The sequence below is a fragment of the Tenrec ecaudatus genome, chromosome 5 (genome assembly GCF_050624435.1).
Source record: "Tenrec ecaudatus isolate mTenEca1 chromosome 5, mTenEca1.hap1, whole genome shotgun sequence".
Classification (NCBI taxonomy): domain Eukaryota; kingdom Metazoa; phylum Chordata; class Mammalia; order Afrosoricida; family Tenrecidae; genus Tenrec; species Tenrec ecaudatus.
The window spans coordinates 134,668,909-134,690,791 of record NC_134534.1 but is presented as its reverse complement, the minus strand read 5'-3'; the positions used below and the strand labels follow the sequence as shown (position 1 = coordinate 134,690,791).

The following is a 21,883-nucleotide window of genomic DNA, read 5'->3' as shown; positions in this document are numbered from 1 at the left end:
TGGTCAAACAAAAAGTCACCATACTTCAGTTGAACATCCTGTATTTAGTTTCTATGTGAAATTAGTTTTTTTCTTTTTCTTTCTTTCTTCTTTTTTTTTTTTTTTGCATTTGTCACAGCCCTGAGCATCATGTTTCTCATCAATTCAAGGCTACATTCAGAGTTAACACCGTGCTTCTTGTTTTTCATAACACTTAAATAATGAATAGGACTTGGTCACCTGGAAGTATTCTCCTTACTCTATTGCAGTAGTTATTAGTGATTTTAATTAGACAAAACCACCACTCATTTTGCTACCCCACCATACTCTCAAGTGCCCATTAAAGATATTATAGTAATAAGTTTTAACACCTTGTAAATGTCCATTAAGAGAAACAGAGATGGAGCGTTGGAAAGTGAAAGAGGGAAGAAAAAAATACTCCAGATGTCATTATTAGGGAATGCTTAGAGCAACTGGGGGGGAGGGGGGATCATTAGTAGGTTTTTTGGTTTTTGTTTCATTTTCTTAAAAGCTATACTCTGCATATACTAGTTAAAATTGCATGAGTAATCATTTGCCTCTCATCAATTAAAAAATGGGGAAATGGACAAGGACATGGCTCTGCTAAGGCTGAGCCCCAGGCTGTCCTTTAGAGAGGGAGACAAATGAGGCATGGAGAACAAGCCAAGTGGATGAGTGATTCTCCTCACTTCCCCCAAAGGCCTTCTGTCCACTACGAAGTTTGCCCCCCCCGCACAATAAAACTACCAAGGTCACGTTCAAATGGCTATCCATGGCCTTCCACTGGCTCCCTTGGGTGCATTCTCCAGACATAGGGAGGCTGACCGTGGAAAGGGCCAATGGTCTGATGCATTTTAGGGTTGTGACCGTTTGGGGTGGAGCGAGGGGGGCATTTACCACTTCTTTCCCAGACTCATGCAATTCAACAAAGTGGAAACACACCCACACCCCCTTGTCCGCTCCCCTAAGTGTGGAAGAGCCGGTAGCCAGCCTCACGCTAAGTTTCATTCCAGCGCTAACCAATGAATTTGCCAGGCATGTTCATCACGGATCCATAAAACGGCCTCAACGCTAGAAATGTTCAAAGGTGCAACTGGTACAATGGGTCCCAGAGCCTTCTGGACTGACAGCCAGCCGGCCGGTCCGTCGGTCGGTCGCAGGGGCTCCCCTCGCACTTAGAGCAGCGCCCGGTCGAGCGCCCGGCGCCTGCGCTGCGGGTACGCGGGAACCCAGGGCGGCGCCCCGGCGGGTTCACCCTCGGGGTCCCCAGCTGCCGCCCCCCGCTCCCAGCGCGGGGGCGCGCGCCCCCCGTGCGCCCTGGGCGCTGCCCCTCCGCGGGCCGAGCGCACCCCCGGCTCCGGGAGGGGGGAGGGGAACCCGGCTCGTCGGCGTCCGCGTCCTTCCCGGGACCAACTGGGCTCACCTGGGACCTGGCCGCCAGCAGCGGGGGCCGGGGCGCCAGGTGTCGCAGAAGTTTCCCGGCCTGCGCTGCCACGGGGGACGCCATCTTGGACAGGAAACCGGGGGAGGCGCGGGGACGCAGAGCGGGCGGAGAGAGAGCCTGCAGGGAGGATGGGGCGGGGCGGGGGCGGGGCGGGCCGTCCCTCGGTCCCCCGGGGCCACCAACCGCCCGGCGCCCCGGCCCCGGGTTCTCGCTCTGCGAGCGATTGGAGGGCGGGTGACCTCCGTCCCCTCCCACCTATCCGGGGACAGTTCCCGAACCCTGCGGCCACGGCGCTCGAAACTGCCCCGGAGAGCGCCCGGCGATGCTGGGCAGTTGTCCCGAGCGTCCCTAGGGCCGCTCTCCGAGCTGAGGCCGTCCCGCAAAGGCGCCGGCTAGCCGGGTGTCACAGGGCTGCCCAAGGACCCGAGTCTTTGCTGAGGCTGAAAGACCACAAGGAGAGGTGGGCACCTGCTGCCCGGGTCAGCCCGCACACCACCAGCTCTGGCAGTGAGTGCCCAGAGGTCTGGTGAGTCCGCCGAGGTGGGTTGGACGCCCTGTACCCTTGGTGACCTTTCTCTCTCTCTTTCGCCACTGTGGGGAATACATCGGTAATAAAGCACGTGCCATTTCTACAGCCTTCGCCCGCACCGTTCAGCAGTACTGCTAATAGTCATCAGGATGTTTGTTCCTTGATGACACTTTTTATCCTTAATCCAAAGCTGATGCAACAAAAATAACTAACAAACATGTTTACTAGGACAAACTTTACAAAATAAACTCATTTAGTCTTCAAAGCAGTTATTTGGGGAGCTTTAGTGGCCTACGGTCACTACTTGAAACCATTTGGAAACGACCAAGCAGCTGCCCCCACTGAGGAAAAGGGAGGCTTTCTACTCTGGTAAACCCAGAGGGGCAGGTCCACCCTGTCCTGCAGTCACCGAGTCCAAACGACAGGATGGCAATCAGGTTTAGGGGCGACTGCTTTGTTTTTTTAATCAATGCTTTAAGTAGATGTTAGCGTAACATATTCACATTAAAAGGAAAGGGCCACAGAGAGGTTAAACTTGCTTGAAATCATAGTTATTAAGGGATAGAAATGAAATTCAAATCTAAACATTGTTCCTAAACAATATTTAAATATTTTTAGTATATCATCATGAAAAAAGATGCAAGGTAACCAAGCTAGGCAACCAGTTACCTCCCTTCATGCCTGCCTTTTTATTTTTTGAAATATAATTTCAAATTCACAGAAAATATTCAAGAATATTATTATAGCATGCCCAAATATACTTTATCCAGATTCATCCATCATTTACACTCTATTTGCTTTACTGTTCTATACAGATAGAGGGTAGATAGATCATGTGTTAATTAGGAATTATGTCTACTAGACAATTCTGACTAGGGGTGGAGTCACACCTGACCAGTCAAAGCCTGATGATATCTCCTTGATGTCATAAGCATTTTGTGTAAGAATGCAGGAACGTGGAAACTGCTCTTTCTCGATCTCTGCCACTTTGCCATCCTATTTGCTGGGTCTCTGCCTCCCACCCGACGGCTCTGCCACCCTGGTGCCCTGCCATATTTCCACCAACGTTGGATCCAGGTGACTCTGCAGCCACTGGTCTGTGATCTCCCTGGCTCCCCATTCTGCACCACCAGCCTGCGGCTATGTGAGTCTGAAGAGAGGCTGATTGACCACCATGCGACTTAAGGACTTGAGCTGGACTGAGCTGGGATGCCTTCTTGATAGCCATTGCTTCCTGATATGAAGCTCACTCTTAGACATATGAGTGTCACTGGATTTGTTTCTCTAGATAAATAGATGATAGATAGATAGATAGATAGATAGATAGATAGATAGATAGATAGATAGATAGATAGATAGATGATAGACAGATTCATTAAAAGGTTGGTGATCTAGTTAAGGTCCCAGCTCTCTCTGAAATACATTGAGTTGCGTGAGTCAGAATCGTCCGCACAGCCATTGTTCTGTGTGAGCTCATTATTGCAGCCACTGTGCCAATCAGACTTGCTGAAGGTCTTTCTCTTTTTTACTGACCCTGTATGCCACCAAGCAGGATGTCCTTTTCCAGAGACTGGTCCTTCCTGGTAACATGTCTCAAAAATCTGAGACAAAACCTAACCATTCTCACTCCTCGGGAGCATTCTATCTGTACTTCTAAGGCAGATTTGTTGTTCGGACAGTCCATGGTATATACAGTAGTTCGCTTGCCGATGAGGCCATTGATGGGCCTTGACTTGGGTCAGTGTGGGAAACAGATTTCTCCCAAGTTGTCTCCCCCAAGTATATGTCAAACTAGCTGCTTGCTACACTTGGTAAATGACTATACATTTGGAGGTCAACAGAAGTAGGCCAGGGGTTCTTCTCCATCCAGAGAAAGCAGACACCATTGTTTATCCCACCCTAAGTAGGGCCCACTCCCTTCTGATAAGGATAGTTGTATATTGTTTCCCTGAAGGAGAGCCCAGGGAGCTCAAGCCCACTCAAGGGTGACCAAGGTTAGGCCGTCATCATGAATTTAGGGTCCACCCATCTTGTCAAATGTCTACCTTTAGTCCCTCCCCTTCCTATCATGTGTACACCCTTAGCTCATCCCCTTCCTGTTACACTTATGGCCCTTGTAGATCCCCCTCCTGTTGCTTGTATTGCCTACTGCACAACCCCTTCTTGTGACATATGTCTTTACCTGTAACTAGGAGGTATGCACACCTCCAAAGATATATAAGCCTTGGTTAGCAATAAAGCTCTCTCCTGCCCTGTACCACCAAGAGTAGCTGAGGTGAGCAAGCTACCATGAGATGTGTCTGACTCCTTCATTTTACTTTCTCTCCTAGCTCTCATATTTTCTATGACTTTACTATAATATTATTGCTGTGCAATTGTGCCTACTGGACCTGTGCTGGTTTGACAGGAGCTGGCTCCCCTGACAGGTCAGGTGTACCTTAGTTCTCAAAGAGGCATCTTTGCTTCTTAGTATTTTAAGAATTACAAAACACTTACCCAGTGCAACACATCCCTTGATTTCTTTCTTGACTGCTGCTTCCAGGGTCGCTGATTATGGACACAAACAAAGTTAAATCCTGACTGAGGGGGAAAGGCCAGCCCCCCACTACTAATCTCCAGTTCGATAGGCACAATTGTACGGTTAATTTATATACATATAGATTATAATAAAGTCATAGAAAGATGAGAGATAAAAGAGAGATTGAAAAAATGGAGTCAGACGTATCTCATGGTAGCATGCTCACTTCAGTCCCGCTTCGTGGTCCACGTGGAGATGGGAAACTGGGGGGCAGGAGAGAGGGGGAGGAGGACAAGGGGAAAGGAAACAGGGGAGCAAGGCTGGTGGGTGGGGGTGGGAGCAGCACCAGGATGAGGGAGGTGAGGGAGAGAGCAGGAGAGCTTTTGATCTCTAACCAAGGCATATATCTCTTTTGGGGGGGGTGTTAAAGCCCCCTAATTACTGGTAAATACATCCCTCAAAGGAAGGGGTTGTGTTACAGTAATGAGAGGGGCAAGACCTAGGGGTATCCACTCAACAGGAAGGGGAGGGGTTGGGAGTATACATGTGACAAGAAAGGCCGATCCTAGATTTAGGATGGCAGCCTAACTTTGGATGTCACTGAGCAGGTTTGACCTGGTCTCTGTATCTCCATAGAAACCATTATCAATAGGGTGTGAACTCCACCTACAGGGACCAGACTAAGGGTCCCAAGCCTTCAGTGAGAAGTAGCCCATTGTCCTTAACAGCAGGTAGTGGTCCCTACCTGTGGTGGGATCAGACAGTGGTCAGGAAACTGAATGCCTTCAGAGAGGATGTCTGTAAGCATCTGACCTCCCACCATGTGCTGGCAAATAGCCTCTAATGTTTGGCATATCTTTGAGGGAGACAAAACTGGGGAATGTTAGCAAGCAAGACCCTCACCCAGACCACTCACTGAAGGAAACCTCTTTTTATAATCCCACACCTGACCATTTCAAATTTTTCTGTTTATCATTATGTCATTAGTTCTGATTGTGAGAACTTTTGTTTTCTTTACCTTGAGGAATCCTCCATACTGAAGGCTACAGGCATTGATCTTTATCAACAAACAATTTAAGACTTCTTTGGCTTCAGTAGAGGAGCCCTGGTGGTGTAGTGGCTATGAGTTGGGCTGCTAACCTGAAGGTCAGTAGTTTGAAACCACCAACATCCTATGGGAAAAATGGAGCTTTCTACACCCATAAAGAGTTACAGTCTTGGAAACCCACAGGAGCAGTTCTACCCTGTCCTATGGAGTCACTATGACTAAGAAGCACCTTCATTGCAGTGAGTTGTTGTTGTGGCTGGTTTTAGTGTTCCTTTCAGCAAGCAAAGTTTTGTCAGCTGCTTATCACAGCTTGTTAATGACCCTTCCTCCAACCCTGATGCCTTGTTCTTCATACAGTCTAACTGATCCGAATGTTTGCTCAGCATATAGACTGAATAAATAAAATGAAGGGACACACATGGATGCACTCTTTTTCTGATCTCAAACCATGCAGGAACCCTTTTTCTATTTGAACAGCTGCCTCTTGGTATGTGTAAGGTTTATTGGGGCGCAAAACAGAACCAAAGATCCAATTGGCAAAGTTTTAGAAGCAGGCTTTTATTGAGAAGCTTGCAGGCGGGTTCAGCAACTCAGGGTATTCAGCTATTGAAGCCGCGCCCCACAGGTGCCGAGGCACAGTTTTTATATGCCAGAGAGAAAGCAGGGGGTGGGGGGTTTCTATTGTTAGCAGGTGCAGCTGGCGGGCTGCCTGGGATACCTGGTGGTTTGAGTACATTCCGTGCTGACCACGGTCATCCTGCCCTTTCTTTGTGGTTATTCCGAGAGGGGTGTTCACCGAGGGAGTGGAAGGGCAGCAAGGGGTGAGTTTGAGAGCTAAGATGGAGGTGTTGGTTTCAAAATGGAGTTCCTCGTGCCAAGACCAGGAATTCAGACTCTGCCTTATAGGGAAGATGGATGAAGTTAGTCTTTTCCGTAACTGCTTCCTGCTGATGGTGGACGAAGAACAAAGGGGTTTAGGCAGAGTGCTGGGGGTCCTGGCCTGGCACGGGGTGGAGAGGTTGGTATTGCTGCAATATCATCTGGTTTACAGCGATTCGAGTGACTTCCCGGAGGCGATCCTGTAGAAACTGAAATGCACACGGGGCTAAGGTTAAGAAAATTATAACTAAAATTATGGGTCCTAGTATGGGGGCTAGGAAGGAGTACAGAGAAGACCCGTCTGTTCTGAATCTGGTGTTTTGCAGCTCACGGTTTAGCTTGTTGAGGGTCTGGACTCTAGTTTCCACAGTATGTGCACAAGCTCCTCATGAGCACCATTAAATAGTCTGGTAGTCCCATGCCTTACATTGTTCTTGCTCAGAGTGACCCCCTGGTACAGAGGAGAACTGCTCCATGGGGTTTCCATGGCTCTTAATGGTAATGGACCACCATAACTTTCTTCCACAGCGTGGCTAGTGATTTCAGACCATTGACCTTTTTTGTTCTCTGCCAAGTGATGAATCCAAGAGCTGCTCTGAACAGTCAATAGCCCTATCAAAAGCATACTGTACTGTCTATTATCATATTGAAGCACATGTGTAGGCATCATCTTGACTGTGATAGAAGAGCCCCAATGACCTTGAACAACTTGCTTAAGGTTGATTCCTCTAACTATGAAAAGAGGAGTATAGCATTCCCTATGTTGTCAATGAGGCCCTAGGTGGGGCAAATGGTTAAGTACTCAACCACTAGCCTAAAAGTTGTCTGTTCAAACCCACCAGAGGCACTTCACAAGAAAGGCCTGGTGTTCTGCTTCCAAAAGTTCACAGCTTTGAAAATCCTATGGAGCAGTTCTATTTTGACTGTGTAGTGTTGCTTCAGTGGGAATTGACTTGATGGCAGTTGGCTTAGGCTTTAGGTTTTTTTAAATTTAATTAATTATTATTATTATTATGCTAGATACATTGTCAAATGTTAGATTCTAGTGGCTGTTCTCTACCATACCATCATTGAACAAATTAACATTTTAGTGTTCATTTAACATTTACATTTGCAAGCCTCAATCTTTCCCTTAGTATATATAATAAAGACTAAATAACTCATCTTCCATGAGCTACACGAAAACTTTATGTAATATTCCCCCTAAACTTTGTATGTGCTTGAAGCATTAAGTCATAAAATTTCATGATCAAGCTTTGGATTTAGAACAAACTGCCTATACTGTGTCTTGTTCATTTAATTATTCTGGGAAGGAAAATGAAACATCAGTAAATCCATACGTTTCCTCTTTCATCTTACCAGTGCATGTTAACGGTGAAGTAATGTATTCATTTTCATATTCACACTGATTATCCTGATTTGTTAAGGAGGCATGTCAGAAACCTAGCAAACAGGCAGTGCCTCTCCACCTGTGTGGGAAACAGAAAGATATCTCCCAAGTTGTCTCCCCCAAGTATATGTCAAACTTAGCTGATTGCTACACTTGGTAAATGACTATACACTTGGAGGTCAACAAAAGTTGGTCAGAGGTTATTCTCCCTAAGGGTTATCAGTCATCTAGAGCAACCAGACTGTATAGTCTGTCCCACCCTAAGTAGGACCCACTCCCTTCTGATAAGGATAGTATATTGTTTCCCTGAAGGAGAGCCCAGGGATGTCAAGCCCACTCAAGGATGACCAAGGTTAGGCCGCCATCATGAATTTAAGGTCCGCCCTTCTTGTCACATGTATACCTCTAGTCCCTCCCCTTCCTATGTGTACACCCCTAGCTCATCCTCTTCCTGTTACGCTTATGCCCATTGTATACCCCCTCCTATTGCTTGTATTGCCTATTGTACAACCCCTTCCTAGGATGTATATCTTTACCTGTAATTAGAGGCATGCACACCCCTAAAGATATTTGTCTTGGTTAGTAATAAATTGGCCCTGCTCCTCCCTCCTGCCTTCTCTGCCCACATTGTGCACAGACCTGGTTGTTGCGATCATGGCTGCACAGGAGTTGAGCATGCTACTATGAAATGTGTCTGACTTCTTTATTTACTCTCTCTCCCATTTCTCTATGACTTTATTATAATCTTTATATATCTCAACCATACAATTGCACTTACTGAACCCATGATTAGTTGTGGGAGCTGGTTTCCTCCACACCCATGGTGGTTTATCATGACCTCTTTGTTTAAGCTTAAAGCTCATTTAATAGGTAAAAACCAAGACTTCAAAACAGTTTGAACCAGTTCATCATGCCTGACAAATAAAACCAGAACAGACCAGAATTTTTAAAATTTAGATGATCCTAGGTCCTGACTAGAACAGGAAAAATGATGGGTCAAAGCCCTGGAATGACAGCATCAGAAGGGCATAGTGAATCCATTCAGGAGCCTGCTCTGTGACTCTGGATAGCTGCCAGAACTATGCAAGGGGATATGTGGTCAAAATCACAGGACAGCCACTGTTTTTGATCTGGTGGCCACCTTTGGTGCCTCCATTATTTCTGACTCCACCATTCTCTGAAACTCTCACATGGCCCTTTTTATTTCATTTGATGGAACTTTGTCAGCCATGACTTGCCCAGCTGAACCGGTTCAATGCCATGATACAAACTCATTATTACTAGCTAAGGTGAACATAATTTTAAAAGAAATAACTCTTAATTTTCATGAATAATTTATTTGAGTTTATGCTGCTGTCAAGAATGAAAACAATTGTGATGATGAAATAAAGGACATTTGTGGGTTTTGTTTGGGGTTTTTTTGTTTGTTTTTAAGTGGGAAGCAGATGCCTAGCATTTATAAGAGGGAAAAATTTTTTTAAACTCAATCCTTTGGCCTTTCATTATGCACATAGAAAGTATCCCCGTTGCGCTTGTGACAGCCATTTTAATGGATGCATTCCATTGTGTTACTTGCCACTGACATAGAAAGAGCCCATTGTGTTCCAGTTGTTTTTCCCTCTTCAATAATGCATTTAAATGATTAATTTTGATGGCATTTCTCAGCAGCTTATTTAAATTACAAGGTACCCAAAAGTAAAGGAATCTAAAAATGTCTCTCCTGGCAAAACTGCTGGGGACTCACTGCATCAGGCAGAGAATTCGGGGGAGACAAGTTTAGAGCAACAATGACAGGTCAGGTCAAAGTCAGGATGGAAAAGGAGACTCTGCCTACTACATTATTAGGTGGGTTTCTTGCATAGCTGTTTTTAAGATAAAGATCTGGGTCCTGGTAGCTTACTTAAGATGTAATATTGGGCAGCCAGTTAAAGAATGGGGAAGGGAGAAAGGGAATATGTATTGGTATTTTAAGATTCTGGGGGCTATCTTAATAAAACATCATTAAGGGATGTGGGGGTTTAAAATAAAGGAATGTCTTTTCTCATGGTTCTAGAGTCTGGAAGTCTACATAAGGGTGTTGGCAGGACCATGCTTTCTTCATCTGCTCTAGAGGAAGATCCTTCTTGTCAGCTTCTGGTAGTCTTGGGCATTTATTAGCGTGTAGGGATATATTCACATGCCTTCCTATGTGTCATTCAGTTTCCGTGTTGTTCTCCTCTTTAATAAGACACTATTTGAAAAGATCGGAACCTGTCCTACTCAAATTTGATCTCCTTAACTGACAACCTCTTCAGAGAAATAGCCGATGTCCACACATAAATCCATAGGCCATATTTGCAGATACTACCCTGCTTCCCCGAAAGTAAGACATCCCCTGAAAATAACACCTACTTACAGTTTTTCCTCTCGCTGAAATATAAGGCATCCCCCCCAAAATAAGACCTGCCTGAAAATAAGAGTTTGGATTATTATGATGATGTTTCAAAAGATGATGACATGACTGTCGTTGAATAAATGAGTAAATGTACCATAGTTTGTTGTACATGGAAATAATGATAGGAACAAGAAATTCTTGATACTGTAGGATTCACAGTTTGTCTGGTTATGCTAGTTTGTGGTGACAACTACTACCGTACCATATACAGGTAATAAATTTTCTTTATTTTTTGGGCAACAATAAATATGTACCATATTCTTCATGGAAAAATAAGACATCCCCTGAAAATAAGACCTAGCACATATTTGGGAGCAAAAATTAATATAAGACACTGTCTTATTTTCAGGAAAACAGGGTAGGAATACTGGGATGAGAACTTGACCATAGCTTTCTGGAGACAAAAGTCAACCCATAACACTGAGAAGCTCATGAAGACATTGTTAGTGGGCTGTGGCAACTGGGGTTCATCTTCCCCAGGAACTCACTGAAAGATTGTTGTCGAACACTTCTCAAAATTGTCCCATGAAGAGGTGAGGAAGTTATCATGTTTACCCAGAGATTCCTATCTCTCATTGGCTGAGGACCCATTCTTGGGGACACTCCTGTAGCCAGACAGAGTCTATGGTTGAAAGACACAGGGGCTTGGGGCTGGGACTGCCTTTCAAACTTGCAAATCATTTCCCAGTGTTTCAAGAGGATGTGGGATTAGGAAAAACTAAAATGACTTTTGTTGTAAACAGACTAGACTAGCTCACATTTGTGTTTCATATGAGATGGGAACAGTGGTACTTGAGATTTTGTTGAGGTACAAAGGTTGGGCTCTTGAGAAAATTTCAAACCATTGCATCAAACTGTACTCATCCCTACTTTCCTGATCACTTCAATTACTGAATTTTTCCCTTTTTAGCATCATTTCTGTCTCAGCATGAGTACGCTACACATTCCTGCAGTCTGGATCCCATATGTGTCAGTAAAATAACTAGCCCTGGACTCTCACAGTAGAGACATGACAAGACTCAAACATTCCATAAAACAGTTGTGTGGTTCCTTTCATTTGTTATATTTAAAAATATCAGAGCCAGAAGAGGAGAGAACCAGGGAGAATTGATGCATGGTTTAATTTTTCCAAATTTACAGAATAAATAGAGAGAGTGATGTAAATATGAGTTTTTCTAAAGTCTGTTTGTGTCAGGCTGCTGGAAAATATGTAGCAATGATAAAAGTACTTTGACCAAAAGCCAAGCCATACTGGCAAATTCATGTCTGAAGGCCATTCTTCTGTGATGAAAGTAAAACAGGGAGTTCTGTCCTCTTGACCTTGACAGAGCTGCTGGTCCCAACAGTGGTTGAATGAATGTGGAGAGTGTACAGCGTTCAAAGTTCCATCAGAAGCAATGAAGGCTAACAAGCACTGCAACTTCCAAAGAAGAACCTTCCTGGAGAGATTTCCTCAAGCGTCATATCGCTATAGCTTCCATTTCAAAATTTCTATTTAAGGAAAAGGAAAAACCTCAGACCAAAAATTAAGCAAGAACTTCCTGAAGAGTAAAGTCCATAGTATCACGAGATACGGTTAACAAACAAGAGCAATAATCTTACATGGAGATATTTCAAATAGCTGGGAGCTCATTAAAAGTAAAAAAACACCTTCAGAGTCACAGATCCAGTGATTTTATATATATACATATGTATCTATATACCATATACACTCGTGTATAAGCTGAGTTTGGCTTATACACAGGTCAGTTGTACCCCAGTGAGGTGTAACATCTCGCTGGGCAACCCCCGCCCTGAGGTAACGGGACAATCGACCATTATCTAATGGGTGATTGCCGTTTCTTCACTGTTCATTCAAAGCCCCACTGACACTGCAGGGCTTTGAATGTTTGTTTACTCACATCTAACCAATCAGAGCTGTCCTATGACATGGACGGCTCCAATTTGCAGAAGCACCCGTAGTGATTCACTTACGCAGGCAGCTGAACTGGTAAGGATGTGTCTGTGGCTGCACTCCGTCTCTCCCCTCTGGTCTCTGTGTTAATTCACATCCTGCATCCCCCACCCGCATGGACTTCCCCCACTCCTCCCAGCTAACACATCGCAGGGGGAGGGAGGCATTACCATGAAAGTTCTTTTTCAAAGTCTTGTTTTTTTATCCTATTAGAAATGGATACTCTTGAACGAAAACAAAAACGCTGGTCATATGAGACTGGTTTTCAAATGAAGGTTGTGTCAAGAGTAGAAGAGAGCAATAACAGTATTGCAAGTAGGGAATTTTGTGTTGATGAAAAGTAAGTGAGGGAGTGGTGGAAAATGAAGGCTGACTTGGAACAGATTCCAAAAGGTAAAAAAGCTCATCGTGGTTTAACGTCTCTTTATGTGACTCTAGAGAGTGAATTGCATAAATGTGTTATGGAGTGTCGTCAAAATGGTTACTGCATAACACGCATGGGAATCCGCATACATGCTCTACAAATGGTTAAGGAGGACAAATATAAAGCACCAGGCATTGAGAAATTTGCTGCATCAGCAGGATGGTGTACGCGCTTCATGAATAGGTTTGGCCTACTATGTTTGATACAAAGAACAAAGATTTCCCAGAAATTGCCACAAGACCTTGAAGAAAAAATTATGTAATTCCAGTCATTTATTATAAAACAAAGAAGGATTTATAATTATGACCTGGCAGATATTAGGAATATGGATGAAACTGCCATGACTTTTGATCTTCTAAGCAACAGAACTGTGACAAGTTTAGGGGAAAAAATTTTTTTTTCTCAAAACCACAGGAAATGAAAGAAAAAACAAACCACTTTACAGTTGTTCTATCATGTTTGCCTAATGGAACTAAGCTGCGTCCTGTCATTATTTTTAAAAGAAAGTCCTTGCCTAAAAAGATCAATTTCCCACCGAGAATTACTGTGTGTGCACATGTTAAAGGCTGGATGGATGAAGACTGAACAAAAAAATGACTGGAAGAAATTGGAACTGACGACCAGGAGCAGCCTTAAAGAAAAAGCCATCGTTACTTGTTTAGGATGTGTACAGAGCCCACCTATCGATGACATAAAAAAGTTGATAAAATCTAGTAAAGTTACTTTAGCCATTATTCCAGGTGGACTTACATCTGCACTGCAGCCTCTGGATGTATCTTTGAATAAGCCTTTTAAAGACCGTGTGCAAAGGATGTGGCATGAATGGATGTCATCTGGTCAAGCCCGACTAACAAAAGGAGGAAATCTCATGAAGCCTGACATAGAGTTAATAGCAAAGTGGGTTCGAGATGCATGTGAAGATATTCCAGAAGACATGGTGCGACGTGCCTTCCAGAAATGTAGTATTAGTAATGCTATGGATGGCAGTGAAGACTGCGCTTTGTATGAAAATGACAGCAGTGATGGTGATGACGGTGATGTCAGTGAGGACAGCGTCTATGATGACCTCACACCAGCTGAAGCTCTTAGCTTGGTTTTGATGGAGCTCAGGGAATAGTACTCTTAAGGTATCATTGTTGATACCTTATTGTTTTTGTTGAACCTATTTTCCACTTACTGTGCTGGTTTACTAATGTTAAATGACTTGTTGTCCTTTTTATTTATGTTTTTTATTTAAAATATATATTTAAATACATTACCCAACTGATGTCTCAATTTTTAGTAATTTTATTTTCATTTGTTTTGATTATTGAAACTCACCAATAGCTTCTGCATTTTCCACCCTAGGCTTATACTCGAGTCAATCAGCTTTTCTGGTTTCCCAGGTAATAATTAGGTACCTCGGCTTATACTCGGGTTGGCTTATATTCTACTATATTATATATATATATATATATATATATGTATATATATATATATATATATATATATATGAGAGAGAACATTATATTAAGTAATTATACCAGAGGGTACCCCAAAAACCTGGATTCCCCCCCAAACTATTTACATTTTTAGCAAAACAGCCTTATCATCTTCAAAGTACTCTCCATTACACTTAATATATTTGTCAAATCTGTGATTCCATACTTGAAACATTTTCAAATTCATCTGTATTGATGGCTGACAGCACCTCCCTTGTTTTTTTCTTCACTTCTTCTGTGTCATCAAATCTCTGTCCTTTCATATCTCTCTGCATTCACAGAAACAAAAAGAAGTCACGCAGAGTGAGGACAGGTGAGCCAGGTTCATGTGGCAAGAGAGGCATGCTGTTTTTTACAAAAAACTGGTGCACTGAGATGGATGGCAGCGTGAGCAGGTGCATTGCCATAGTGGCAAAACCAATTCCGGTCTGCCACACATCAGGCCTTATTCTGTGACACACAGTTACACAATCTCTTCAGAACTCAAAAAGAAAAGCTTGATTAACAGTGTGACCTGGCTTGATTAACAGTGTGACTCCAAATATAGCTACCCCCCTCACATAATAAAACAGATGAGCATCATCTTGATTTTGGATTTTGCTTGATGAGCTTTTGGGGGGCGAGAGGACAATGGCATCTTCCACTGGCTTGATTGATGTTTGCTTCTGGGGCTGTAAGGATAGAACCATGTCCCCTTACCAGTAATGGCCTCAGAATAATATCTGGGCCACTTCGTGGCTGTTCTTTCAAAGCATGGCATGTTTCCACTCAGGGCTCCTTTTCCCGTCAGTCAGAACCTGAAGCACCAATTCCACAGCGACCCTTCTCATTCCCACATCTTGCATTACACTTTGCTGAACTGAGCTCTAAGATAACGTCCCCATCCCTTCGATGGTCCATTGTCGGTCTTTGAGCACAAATGCACGAATTTTTACTGACATTTTCATCTGCTTTTCATCTGCTGTAGGATAAAATTTCTGGTAGTTGAAAGATGTCAAGAACGAGGTTTGTCATCAATCAGCATTTCACCTTTTTAAAAAAAAATTAGAAAACCACTCATACACTTAAGTTTATCCCAATAGCTCTGCCCTTGTAAGCTGGGTTCAACATCACAACAGTTTCTGCAGCATTTTTCTAGAGCATGAAACAAAATTTCACAGCCTCATGCTGTTCTCTTAAAATGGCCATCACAAAAAATGAGGTTCAAGCACAACTGCTTTTACAAAAAAATACCCTGTGACCAGAGAGAACCTTCCCAGGCAACATCACCGGTGCACTAACTCTGAGTGAGTTTCTTGATGCTCCCCTAGTGGCAAAAATGCATACTATGAAAGCCCCCCCCCCAGCAGAGCATTTTTATGGATTCGGGGGGTACCCCCTCATATACCAAGCAAACATCCCAGTCCAGACCTAGTCCATAAGTTCAATGCTTGTCCATAAATCCAATACTAGCCCCTAAGTCCCTTATCAGACTCAAGCAGCCATGTGCAATGATGCAGAATGCAGAAGCATCACCAGCTGGTGAGTGCAAAGTGTGGTGGTTCGATGGCAAAGGCAGCATCACAGCGCTCTGGCAGCTCCCAGCATGCACTTCAACAGGAAGTGAAGGGGGGGCGGGTTCCAATGACCCTACTTATGAGAAGGACACACCCGCCAGGAGATATCATCAGCCTGATTGACAGGCTAGACTCCACCACTCCACCCTATTTATCAAGTTGACATGAAATTCTGTAAGTCCCACACACCAAAATAGCTACATGAAATGATTAAGCAATTTAGAAAAGAAGAATGGCCAATAACAAGGAAAAACTAAAGATTAGTTTCATTGACTATATTGGAGAAATGTAAAATTTAACAAAACATAATAGCTCCTATTAAAATTGTTGTTATGGGTCAGAGTCAACCTGACATCATTGAGTTTCTGTGTTTTTTGGGACCCTTGACCTGAGTGTAACTGAAATCCCAGTTCCTCCGCTATGTCTTTAAGGCTCTGGATCGTGTGCTTGAACTGTATGCTTCCAACTTGCTCTACTATTGCGTAGGTGGTTTACTCAACCAAACTACTTGATTCCTTGTCCCCAGGACTTTCTTATTCTACCTCACCATGCTTATTCACAGCTTTGGTCCTTTTCAAAATGCCACCTTTCTCCTTACCTTCCTGTGCAGCCCACTGCTGCCCCTCCCAGCTCGTTACCACAGCAGCTTTCCCAAGACCTTCCCAGCTGCATCCTGCCCCTCAGCTAGTACAGCGCCTACTGTCTTAGATGGCAAACCTAATCACTTTCCACAGACAAAGCAAAAAAACCCCAAACCTAAGTGATTAAAGTGAACAAGACAGTAAGGAGTGGTAAAGACTGTGGCAATCAGTATATGTCCAACCTCAATACAACCAAATGCAAAACAATTAATATTGAAAGCACACCAAACAAAAAAGGGCAATGACATAATTTGACCTCTAGTTTATAGTTTCTGACTTTCTAAATTGACTGTGAAAATGAAGTTCAAGGATCGGAACGAGAATGAGGGGTAGATTTGAGATTTGAGATTCTGAAATTTAAAACATGGATAGAGTAGGGCTTAAGAGTGGAGTAAGGTGTCTGTGGTATAAGTCATGTGATCATTTTACAAATGAAACACTAATGATTTTTTTACATTATTATATTGGGGGCTCGTATACTGCTTATCACAATCCATACATACATCTATTGTGTCAAGCACATGTGTATGTTTGTTGCCACTACCATTTTCAACACATTTCCTTCTACTTGAGCCATTGGTATCAGCGCCTCATTTTCCCCCTCCCTCTCTGCTACCCCACCCTCATGAGTCCTTGATAATTTATAAATTATTATTATTTTGTCATATCTTACACTGTCCAACGTCTCCCTTCATCCATTTTTCTGTTGTCCATCCCCCAGAGAGGAAGTTATGTGTAGATCCTTGTAATCGGTTCCCCCTTTCTACCCCACCTTCACTCCACCCTCCTGGTATTGCCACTCTCACCACTGGTGATGAGGGGTCCACTGGTGCTGGATTCCCTGTGTTTCCAGTTCCTATCTGTACAAGTGTGCATCCTCTGGTCTAGCCAGATTTGTAAGGTAGAATTGGAATCATGATATTGGGTGTGGGGGAGGAAGCATTTAGGAACTAGAGGAAAGTTGTATGTTTCATCGTTGCTACACTGCACCCTGACTGGCTCATCTCCTCCCCACGACCCTTCTGTAAGGGGATGTCCAGTGACCTATAGATAGGCTTTGGGTCTCCAATCTGCATTCCTCCTTATTCGCAATGAATGATATGATTTTTAGTTCTTTGATGTCTGCTAACTGGTCCCTTCAACACCTCGTGATCACACAGGCTGGTGTGCTTCTTCCATATGGGCTTGGCTGCTCCACAGCTAGATGGCCCCATGTTTACCTTATTAATTATTCTTTTAAACTATATCAAGCTATTCCCAATGCCAAAATGGCTTCATTAAAATGATCTAAACAAAAGCTCTTACTTCAGCTTTATGCCGAGTTCCACTCACATTAATAACAGCAGCTATAGCTAAATTGCGTTGTCTACATTTTGTGCAGTTATTGTGTTAAACACTTTTCCTGAAAGTGAGTTTTTATCTTATTCAATTCACAAAATAGTTCTGTCAGGTAAGTGTTCTAGCATTGTACAAAGGGTACAGATGTAACATGATTTGTTTCAGATCCCATGGTTAAGAAGTAGCAGGCCTTAATTTTGAACTGAGAGTCCAGTCCACAGGCTAGCCAGTAACCACTGCATTGTACAACTCAGAAGTGGTGAGATGTGTCGCGCGTTCAGTCTCGCCAGCAAGAAGGACGCGCCACAACAGGATTTTTCCACAGGCGTTTAATGCGGGTTCGATTTGCAGATGCGGAAAAAGACCCCGAAGCCCCAAACTACTGCTGCTTATATGCGCTCTATGGGGACGTGCTGTGCATTGATTGGTGCGTTCGCCAGAACCCTTATTAGCATACTCCAGGGTGGAGTTATGACTACGTCATCTAAGCAGTGTGCATGCTCTAAGTGGTTGTTTACCACTTAACTGGGCCACCGCCCTGACTGCCCGGCGCCATCTTGTAATGGCGGCGAGAGCTGCGGCTTCCCACAGAGATGGACATTTGTCTGCAAGCATAAGCAACAGCAGAAACAACAAAACTCTTTGCCATTGAGTCAATGGTAACTCGTAGGGGCCATATAGGTCAGGGTAGATTGTCCTGTGGGTTTCTAAGGCAGTAACTCTTTCTAGGAGTAGAAAGTCTCCTCTTTCTACCAAAGAGCAGTTGGTGGTTTCAAACTCCTGATCTTTCAGTTCACAGATGAACATCAACTACTACAATACCAGGGTTCCTGAGAAAGATAGTAGCAAAAATGTAAACTCCTCAATTCCAATAGTATAATGTTTTTTGATTATTTCAAATATTAACATTTATTAAGAGTACTATAAGTAATAGGTTTTATTTGACAGTGAGTTTCCTTTTTTTTTCTTTTTCCCTCCCCAGAATTTTTAAAAACGTTTTGCTGTGAGACAAGTGAAGGTCTACAGACATATTAAGTTAACCCTTTGTTGTTGGATAGTCTGTGCTTGTAGCTGGCTGCCTCTGAATTGTAGGGTGTTTAGCAGCAAACCGGGCCTTTAGACACCAGAACACCATCCTACAGCTGTGTCAACCAAAAATGGCTTCAAACATTGCCCTACGTGCTCTGGGTTGGGAGCCAGAATTTCCTTTACTTGGACCAAACTAAAAAAACTCACTGCCATTGAGTAAATTCCAACAGTTAACCTATAAGACTGAGTAGAACTGCCCCTGTGGGTTCTATAAATCTTATGAGAATAAAGGAGTTCATCTTTTCCCCACTAGTTGGACCACTGTTATAAATAAGTGTTCTTAGAGCAGAATCTTTGAACACTTAATGTCATCTTTACCCTCTTTTGGGGAAACTTTAATAATCTCATATATAATTTCTCCTCACATAAGACAATCCAACTAAAAGCAACAAAGATTATTGTATAAAATGTAGTATATTTTACATAGCTCATATTTTGCTGAGTTAATTTTTTTAAAAAAATAGCAAGAGGGAAGCAAAAAGTTTCAAATCCTCAGACAATCATTAAATGAATTAAAATAGTAATTCTCATGTCATTAGTTTGATTTTAGCCAATGTGGAGAAGGTATTATTCTAATATTCTGCATGAAATAGCAAATTTCAGTTTGAAAATCCTCCAAGCCGTTAATGGTCTTGCTATGCATCTGACTTTGTAAAGCTTCAGAGCATTTTTGAGCTAAACTTTCTCAGGAAGTCATTTACGTATCATCAGCGCCAGCCTGTGCCATTAAGGTCATTTTTCCTCGATAAAATGAGTTTCTATGTTATTGTTCTGTGTCTCAGGGAAAAGTATAATTTTTGATGGAAGAAATCTACCATTAGCTTCCCAATTCCCACTATGTGACTTCATATCGTTAGTCTATGCAAGGGGAAAGTTTGATATGCTAAAGAAAATCAATTTAAATGATTAAAAATAACTTCCAAAGAGTGTGGACCATATTTGATTATATTTTTAAAATTCAAGATATATTTCTAAGTCGGGGGGCAGGGGAAGCTCTAATTCTGAGAGGCAAAATTGTGAACGTTTTTCACATTTTTTTTCTATACCCTAATTTGACAGACCAATCCATTTGTTTGGCCCATAGCCTGCCCACCTGGTTACATCACAAAGAAAGGGCAAAAACCTCTGGAGAGTCTCACTGCTTACAGGGACTTATAGTCGGGACTCCTCCCATTACCAGTAACAGAAACTGCAGTCAAATGCATTTGTGTAACAAAAACAACAACAACAAAATTGACCACATAAACAGAGCCTAAAAGAGAATGTTGTAATGATTGGCATGATAGGTTGCCAAAATGTCAAAAGGTATACCTCTTTTTCTTTCCATCTCTGGTCTGAGTGTTTTGCTTTTTTCCCCCTAGAACATGAGGAACTGGAGCTTGATACAACCGCTGAAGACAAATGGGCGCATAAGAAAATGTGGTGAAGAAAGCTGATGGTGCCCGGCTATCAAAAGGTATAGCATCTGGGGTCTTAAAGGTTTGAAGATAAACAAGTGACCATCTAGCAGAGAAGCAACAAACCCACATGGAAGAAGCTCACCAGCCTGTGGGATCACGAAGTGTTGAAGGGATCAGGTATCTGGCATCATCAGAACTAAAAGAATCTTACCATAGTGAATGGGGGGGGGGGTGCAGAGTGGAGACCCAAAGACCATTTGTAGGCCACTGGAGATCCCCTTGCAGAGGGGTCTTAGGGAAGAGATGAGCCAGTCAGGGTGCGATGTAGCAACGATGAAAATTACAACTTTCCTCTAGTTCCTAAATGCTTCCTCCACCCACCCCGCCTCACCCCAACTATCATGATCCGAATTCTCCCTTGCAAGTCTGGCTAGACCAGAGAATGTACACTGGTACAGGTAGGAACTGGAAACACAGGGGATCCAGGGTGGATGATCCCTTCAGGGCCAGTGGTGTGAGTGGCGATCCTGGGAGGGTAGAGGGAGGGTGAGTTGGAAAGAGGAAACCGATTACAAAGATCTACATGTGACCTCCTCCCTGGGGATAGACAACAGAAATGTGGGTGAAGGGAGACATCGGACAGGGCAAGATATGACAAAATAATAATTTATAAATTATCAAGGGCTTATGAGTGAAGGGGCAATGGGGAGGGAGGGAAAAAATGAGGACCTGATGCCAGGGGCTTAAGTGGAGAGCAAATGTTTTGAGAATGATGAGGACAATGAATGTACAGATGTGCTTTACACAATTGATGTATGTATGGATTGTGATAAGAGTTGTATGAGCCCTAAGAAAACAATTTAAAAAAAAGAAGGTCCAGTGTTATTCTGTCTCTAATTTAGTAAGAAAGAGAACCCTCATTCTTTAGGTGAAGTTGTGAAAATATCCAAAAGTCCCCATTGAGGCCATTAGGTATCAGAGTTTCATTCTTGGACCAACCTCTGTGGCCATGCTAATATTGTTGTTCAAATACCAGTGGTTTATTAAGGAAATGAGATATGAAATGGAAAAGAACCAATCAAAGATACAATTGCAAATGTGGAGCTTTGCAGCAAAAATTCTAAGACAGAGTTTGTCTCCATCTCCAGACAAGGGAGCTGGACTTTTACACCTTCGCACCAGTCACTGGCTAGAAATTGCCCTGAGGGGACATACTCTCCTATCTCTCCATTGAAAAGGCCCAGGGTACTACTGAGGAAGGCTGCAGCTGCCACCTTTGAGCAGCAGAGCACACACAAGCTGGGGGAAAGGCATACAGCCCCCGCCCCTGGTCGAGGGAATCTGAGAGGAACATGAGGTAAGTGTTACCCAAGCCCCTCCCCAAGGGGCCAGAGTATGGATTCATTGATTGACAACCTCAACCAGAACCATCTTTTGAAGCTGCAAAGGAATAATGTGCCAAAAGAAGGAACATCTTTTTTCCTGAAGGAAGAAATGATGGGCACCCAAAATAAAGTCATTTCTATGTGCTTTCAACTGATTGGAACTCACCAAATTTGACCCCTAATCAGGTTGAGTCAAGTCTTGGAAAGGGGAACTCATATTTCCTGAGAATCTACTGTGTTACTAACACTGCCTTGGTCACAGCTTTATTGAAGTATAATTAAGATATACGAGAGGGCATTCCTCCCAAAAAACAGAATTTGTTTTTCAAAGCTATGTATTTAAATGTTTTTACAAAACAAACTTATCACCTTC

At 43.2% G+C, this 21,883-nt stretch overlaps 1 protein-coding gene across 1 annotated transcript in view; it reads right to left on the bottom strand.

Moving 5' to 3' along the window:
* Positions 1-1,566, bottom strand: part of SUCLG2 (succinate-CoA ligase GDP-forming subunit beta) — a 306,332-nt gene extending 304,766 nt beyond the window's left edge. The window contains exon 1 of the mRNA XM_075549909.1: positions 1,424-1,566. Within this exon, the coding sequence (XP_075406024.1) occupies positions 1,424-1,507 (84 nt within the window). The 5' untranslated portion in view covers positions 1,508-1,566. The remainder of the gene's footprint in view (positions 1-1,423) is intronic.
* Positions 1,567-21,883: the final 20,317 nt, after the last annotated feature.